The sequence below is a fragment of the Lycium barbarum genome, chromosome 2, assembly GCF_019175385.1.
Source record: "Lycium barbarum isolate Lr01 chromosome 2, ASM1917538v2, whole genome shotgun sequence".
NCBI lineage: Eukaryota > Viridiplantae > Streptophyta > Magnoliopsida > Solanales > Solanaceae > Lycium > Lycium barbarum.
The window spans coordinates 102857714-102864381 of record NC_083338.1 but is presented as its reverse complement, the minus strand read 5'-3'; the positions used below and the strand labels follow the sequence as shown (position 1 = coordinate 102864381).

Below are 6668 nucleotides of genomic sequence, written 5' to 3'. Positions count from 1 at the left end.
CACCCAATCTTCTATTTCTATAGATGAAAAACTATGAAGTATCATTATTTTGTTAAACAATTATGAGGGTGAATGATTTTAATTAAGGAATTTAAAATATAATTTGTGTAAGAACTGTTAGGCGAGCCCTGGGCGTTGGGCGTTAGGCGTGTTTAGGGCGTACGGTTGGGCGCTTAGGGCGTAAGCCTCATAGGAACTAAGCCCGGCACGTTAGCCCCAGGGCGTTTTGCCACTGCCCTGCCCCGAGGCGAGCCCCGGGGCGAGTCCTAACACTGCCTTTTAAAACAATGGTTTAAATACAATGTTTGCTTTGATTGTTACTTTAATTTTATTGTTATGTAACGACGGAAGGTCCTATTTTATGTAACCACCGATTTGGTCCTATACAATACAACACAATACGATAAATGTCAAAACAATACATAACAATCATCCAAACAAAGTGTTAACAACATAATAATTCATTACCATTCAACTTCTTTCAATTCATAAACAATATTTAACAACTAATAAATTCATAATCAATATTTAACAAATAATCAATTAACAAAATAATAATTCATTAACAATTCATAAATAATTAACAAATTAACAACTCATAAACATATAACAAATTAACAATTCATAAACATTTAACAAATTAACAATTCATAAACATTTAACAAATAATGAATTAAATAAAAAAAAAAAATCGGAACAGTGGCAAAAGCCACTGCCCAGTCGAACAAGAACAAAAAAAAAATGATTTTTTTTTTGGGAAAATGGCAAGGATTAAATGTTAAGCATGCTTAGAATATAATGTATATAACAAAATAATAATAAAAGTTCATAGTAGAAAACCTTAATCGAAGATTTTTTGTAGAGTTATTTTAATCGAGTTATACACCGCTTTTTCCCAAAATTCGAACTTAGATTCTTGCTCCTTGACTTGAATATACCGAGAATCTAAACTTTCACGGACGAAATTTAATAAAAAATGGCGTTTTTGGATGTGGGGACCACCTCGGATTCGCCTCCAATGGCTTTTTTTTTTTTTTTTTTTGGCCACTGGAGGGACCAGTGATGGAACCCGATGGGTTTAAAGTGGAGCACTATAGCGCAGTAAAATATTGCGATATAGGAGAGAGACGAATTATACTGCGCTAAAGCACTTAACGAGTCCGTTATGATTAAGTGTTTTAGCGCAGTATTTAGATAGTTTTGTAATATTTTTTTTTATTAGAGTATTTTGGTTCAAAATGATTTTTTTAAGGGCTGGTTCGGACTCTCTTGACCAGATATCAGACATTACCCCCACACTGCTTTTTGGAGCTTTGTATATTCTACTAACCTTTTTTCTTGAACCTCAGCCCAATATTTCTTTCCCATTTTTGTTATCGTCAGATCTTTTGAGTATCCATTTCCAGTGGAATTATCCGATTATTACCATTTCCACAAGGTAAATAAATACATGCTATTCTTCACTAGGATCTTCAATATATTACTCATATATGCACTTGCTAGCAATCTCTTTATGCACTGTTGATCAAGATTTAACTTCATCTTCTTACTTAAATGCATACATACATTTCTATATTTCAAAACTTCCCTAACATTTATCTCAGATTTACTCTACTTGGATGAATCTTGATTCCCTCTAGTTTGAAAGTAGTGAATTAAGCTGTCATTGTCATTGACAGATTAGCCTTTGAAGGCTATTGATTAAAGAACAAAGTTACTTGAAGTTGTTTGTACAATGGAAGATAATTTTGTGCCATTTCGTGGGATTAAAAATGACCTCAAAGGGAGATTAATGTGCTTTAAACAAGATTGGACTAGTGGTCTCAGGGCAGGCTTCAGGTACGACTTTTTTTTTTTTTTTTTCTCTTTGAGGATTTACTCATATGCCATTGACACAATTACTAGTAAATTCATTGATGAACTTTGATTTCTTGTAGGATTTTAGCCCCCACTACCTACATATTTTTTGCTTCAGCAATTCCAGTCATATCATTTGGTGAGCAGTTGGAAAGAAGTACTGGTATGTTTTTTTTCTAATTTTTGTACATACATAAATATATTCAGTTGATTTGACAAGTTTAATTAATGGATAGCAGCCAGTTACACTTGCAGATGGGTCAATAACAGCTGTTCAGACACTGGCTTCAACAGCATTATGTGGGATTATGCACTCTATCATTGGAGGCCAACCTCTGCTAATTCTTGGAGTTGCAGAACCAACTGTGCTTATGTACACATTCATGTACAACTTTGCTAAAGACAGACCAGAATTGGGACCTAAGCTCTTTTTAGCTTGGACAGCATGGTAGATACCTTTCCTTTTTCAACTCCAGGAAATTAAATATCTTTTGTCATTATGTTTCATTATTGGTTGTATGAATTTCCATCAGGGTGTGTGTTTGGACTGCAATCTTGCTTTTCCTTCTGGCTGTCCTTGGAGCTTGTTCGTTTATCAATAGGTTTACACGTGTTGCTGGGGAACTCTTCGGCCTTCTAATTGCAATGCTTTTCATGCAGCAAGCAATCAAAGTAAGACAAACATATGTGCTTCATTTGTAAGGGTGCTGAAAATCACTTCGTTGCACAAGGTTTAGATAATAATATTGTGTTTTTTGTTAGTGATTTGAGTTGTGGGGTGGATTGTAGGGACTGGTATTTGAATTTCGTGTACCAGAGAGAGAAAATGCAAATCTGCCAGAGTTCCAACCTTCATGGAGGTTTGCAAATGGGATGTTTGCATTGGTTTTGTCATTTGGTCTTCTACTCACAGCACTAAAGAGCCGAAAGGCAAGATCTTGGCGATATGGCTCTGGTGAGATCATTTGTAAAACTGACTATAGGTTTCATTACTAGATTTAAATGTTGTGACTTGTGTCACCTTCATTTAGTTCTAGACATGATGTTGTACTATTTGTCCCTCTTCCAGGCTTGCTTCGGGGCTTCATAGCAGATTATGGAGTGCCACTGATGGTTCTAATTTGGACAGCTGTCTCTTACATACCTGGTAATAATGTTCCAAGCGGGATTCCAAGACGACTCTTCAGTCCAAATCCATGGTCACCTGGTGCCTATGGGAATTGGACAGTGATTAAGGCATGTCTGCTATTTTCCATTGTTCTGTATCTAGCAAATTAAGCTTTCATCTCTTGACAATTTATTTGATCTTCAAATTTGTAGGATATGCTACAAGTTCCAGTTCTTCACATAATTGGCGCTTTTATTCCAGCAACAATGGTGGCGGTCCTGTATTATTTTGATCACAGCGTAGCATCTCAACTTTCTCAGCAAAAGGAATTTAACCTGAGAAAGCCATCTGCCTACCATTATGATCTGCTGTTACTGGGATTTATGGTATACACTTAGATTCTCCCTACCACTAATTGGTCTTGTACTTAAATGAATGTCAACAAGTTATATGGTCTATTGCTATTGTTATGGCAGGTCATCATTTGTGGTCTTCTAGGAATACCCCCTGCAAATGGAGTCATTCCACAATCTCCAATGCATACAAAGAGCTTGGCCACACTGAAGCATCAGGTATCCCCATTTGACGATACCACGTTGTGTGCCAAAATCATCGAATATATGTGAGAGAGCTAGAACCAGCTATCCTTTGACTTACCTTCCTTTACTATGCAGCTGCTTCGTAATCGACTAGTAGCAAAAGCACGGAAATGTATGACTGAGAATGGGAACCTGGCTGAAGTATATGAAGGTATGCAAGAAGCCTATCAACAGATGCAGAGTCCACTGATTCACCAAGAACCATCATCTCTGGTATGATTTAGTCCATTTCACTTTTTTAATTCAACGCAACTGCTTTCCTTTACTAGATCTTGCAAATTGTAGGACTCTCCAGTAATATCAAATTAATGAACAGGGGTTAAAAGAATTAAAAGTGTCTTCAAGAATAGGGAACAGGGATGATCCTGTTGACGAGACAATGTTTGATGTTGAGAAGGAGATAGATGATTTGTTGCCCGTTGAAGTAAAAGAGCAAAGGTTGAGCAACTTGCTTCAGTCCGCCATGGTGGGAGGATGTGTGGCCGCTATGCCTCTTCTCAAAATGATACCGACCTCAGTCCTTTGGGGCTACTTTGGTTTCATGGCCATTGAAAGCTTACCAGGAAATCAGTTCTGGGAACGCATCTTATTGCTATTCACTGCTCCAAGCAGAAGATACAAGTAACTCCATCATCCTTTCGGACGTATTTGAAAGTAAAGAAAATGCATGCATCATTATTGTGATCTCATCATTTTCCTTTTTGTTTGACAGAGTAATTGAAGAGTGTCACGCTGTGTTCATTGAAACTGTACCTTTCAAGACAGTAGCATTCTTCACCATTTTCCAGAGCATCTACTTACTAATCTGTTTTGGGATCACATGGGTCCCCATTGCTGGCGTCCTCTTCCCGCTAATGATCATGCTTTTAGTTCCAGTCAGGCAGTACCTACTACCAAGGTTCTTCAAAGGGGCGCACCTTCAGGAATTAGACGCTGCTGAGTATGAAGAAGCACCACCATTATCATCATGCAGCATGGCTAGAGTAAGCTTCACCCGTTTTCTATCTGCACTTCTGTGTCTGTCAACAAAAGTTGAAGAACAAGGTTATAAATCATATAACTCTTAGTGTGAGAAGTTTTGATGCCAAAAAATGTCTCCGACTAAGATGCATCCAGCTAACTGAAGATGAACCACCAATCAATCTCAAATTAGTTTGGGTTCTCATTGTATGGATTAAGAAGACACTGATAACTTTACATTATTTAACCAAGAACACTTCTCAGTATCCTATCTTCTTCATGACTTTTTAGCAGGAAAATGAAGGTTCCTTTGCAGATGATGGGGAGATTTTGGATGGCATGATGACAAGAAGCCGAGGTGAGATTCGACGTATGTGCAGTTCAAAGGTTACAAGCTGCAATGCCACACCAGCCAGAGATTCTATTAGTGTCCAAAGCCCAAGGCTTTCTAACAAGGTATACAGTCCTCGTGTTAGTGAAATAAAGGGGGAAAGTCCTAGTCTTGGTCGAGGAGGATCCTTCGGTTCCAGAACTGCAGAAGCAAGAAGATCAAATTTGTCAAAAACTCACAGTTTCAACTAATACTAGCGCTCATGATCCACAATTCACAAACAACCAAATATTGTTTCATAAAATGTAATGTCGCAGTTAGCCACATATAGTTTAGGGCATTATTCATGTACAATTTTTTCACCTTCTGATTTATCAAAGGAATTTAAGCGCTATTAACATACTCCATGTTGGCATTTAGATTGCTTTTTACTTATGGTTATGGAGAATATGAAGCACGAAGTAATACTATCGAGAATATCTGTTTGCCAGGCAATGATGACTTTGCCTGAGAATTCAAGAAGAAATCACTTAGTGTTTTTGTGTCCAGTGGGATTTGAACTGGTGACCTCATGATTCTCACTTCATTGACAACTAGACTACATCCTTAGGTGCTAGGTAGTGTAATTTAACTAGTTGTGGTAGACTATTTACCTTAGCTTTCAAGTTATAAATCCATACTTGTTACAGATAGTTACATGTTTGCTATTAATTAACCAGAGAGTATGGAAAAAAAACTTTACACACTGAGTTTATAAAAATCAAACCCAATCATTTAAATAATAGGGGGAAAAAGTAAATAACCAAGGAAAAGAAAATACCAGCTTTTCCTGGCATCACAAGTATAACTAATATACTGCTGAAGATGAACCATTTTGAGAGGGGAAAGCGTCAAAGGTCAAACAGATGCCTCCCTCTTTCTGGTTCTCTGTGTAAATTTGTTTCTTAGGGACTGATGGTAAAATCAGAAATGTCGCTGCAATAACGGCTCGGTTACATTATGTTAATAAAAAGTGGCTTGGCGGTATGTTAACGAATTGATCCACTACAAACGAATTGATCCACTACAGAAACAAGACTTCATAAGTTTAGGGACTTGAAAATGGAACAAAAAAACAGGGAGACTATGAAAATGGAACAAAAAACAGGGAGATTATTACCTCTTATTTTTCTTTTTTCAAACAAACAAAAATGATCAAAGTTTTCCTATTTGGAATCACGTTAGGTCTAATTCCTATTGCCTTGGCTGAATTATATGTAACTTTACAATATAGGTTGTCTACGAGCAGCTGCCCAATCAAATAGTTATGAAATACCATTAGCTCTATGTGTGTTATAAATATCTTTACATGTGATTCATTAACACGATTTGGCAGGTCTTGCCACATGATTGTACTTTGAAGTTACGTGACGACTCCTCTATAAACAAGGCAGTTTGTGTCATATTCAGTATTTCCGAAAGTTGTCACTTTATGATTTTCAGTTTCAGGCCAATTAACTAATAAGGAAAAACTAACGCAAATATATTCATCATTAAAATACTTTATTAATTTAGACACTACAACTATTACAGGTGAAGGTTCTGTAACTCAAAGGTATGGAAAAGTATTCTAAAAGAAAACTTCTGGACTCCGGACAAATATAAAGCCAGACTCTCCAAGGTGGGGGAAAAAAAGAAGGAAAAAGTTGAGCCTTAAAGTGACAAGTGATAATTTTAGAACAGAGCATATTTTAATTATTCCGGGATCCTCATTGATCAATTGCATAAAAAAAAATATAATCCAGCATAATCAGAAATGATGCCATATCCTCAA

At 36.7% G+C, this 6668-nt stretch overlaps 1 protein-coding gene across 5 annotated transcripts; it reads left to right on the top strand.

Annotated features, from left to right (window-relative positions):
* Window positions 1-1279: 1279 nt before the first annotated feature.
* On the top strand, window positions 1280-5257 carry LOC132626703 (probable boron transporter 2). Of its 5 annotated transcripts, none has more exons than XM_060341651.1 (13): window positions 1280-1438; window positions 1680-1839; window positions 1938-2020; window positions 2101-2305; window positions 2391-2529; window positions 2647-2812; window positions 2927-3093; window positions 3178-3351; window positions 3442-3537; window positions 3640-3777; window positions 3881-4185; window positions 4277-4547; window positions 4816-5257. In XM_060341651.1, the coding sequence occupies exons 2-13, from the start codon at window positions 1736-1738 to the stop codon at window positions 5104-5106; spliced, it is 2139 nt and encodes a 712-aa protein (XP_060197634.1). In that variant the 5' UTR covers window positions 1280-1438; window positions 1680-1735; the 3' UTR covers window positions 5107-5257. The 5 variants fall into 5 exon arrangements, with proteins under 5 accessions (XP_060197634.1, XP_060197638.1, XP_060197637.1 ...); XM_060341655.1 differs by having other exon boundaries at window positions 1281-1438; window positions 2113-2305; window positions 4819-5257; XM_060341654.1 differs by having other exon boundaries at window positions 1281-1438; window positions 2113-2305.
* Window positions 5258-6668: the final 1411 nt, after the last annotated feature.

What these genes read in the sequence shown, in the direction of transcription:
- LOC132626703 (XM_060341651.1), top strand. Translation starts at nt 1,736, where the DNA reads ATGGAAGATAATTTTGTGCCATTTCGTGGGATTAAAAATGACCTCAAA. An exon ending in TTTTTAGCTTGGACAGCATG is followed by an intron (nt 2,306 to 2,390) that starts GTAGATACCTTT and finishes AATTTCCATCAG; the next exon opens with GGTGTGTGTTTGGACTGCAA. An exon ending in ATCTTGGCGATATGGCTCTG is followed by an intron (nt 2,813 to 2,926) that starts GTGAGATCATTT and finishes TCCCTCTTCCAG; the next exon opens with GCTTGCTTCGGGGCTTCATA.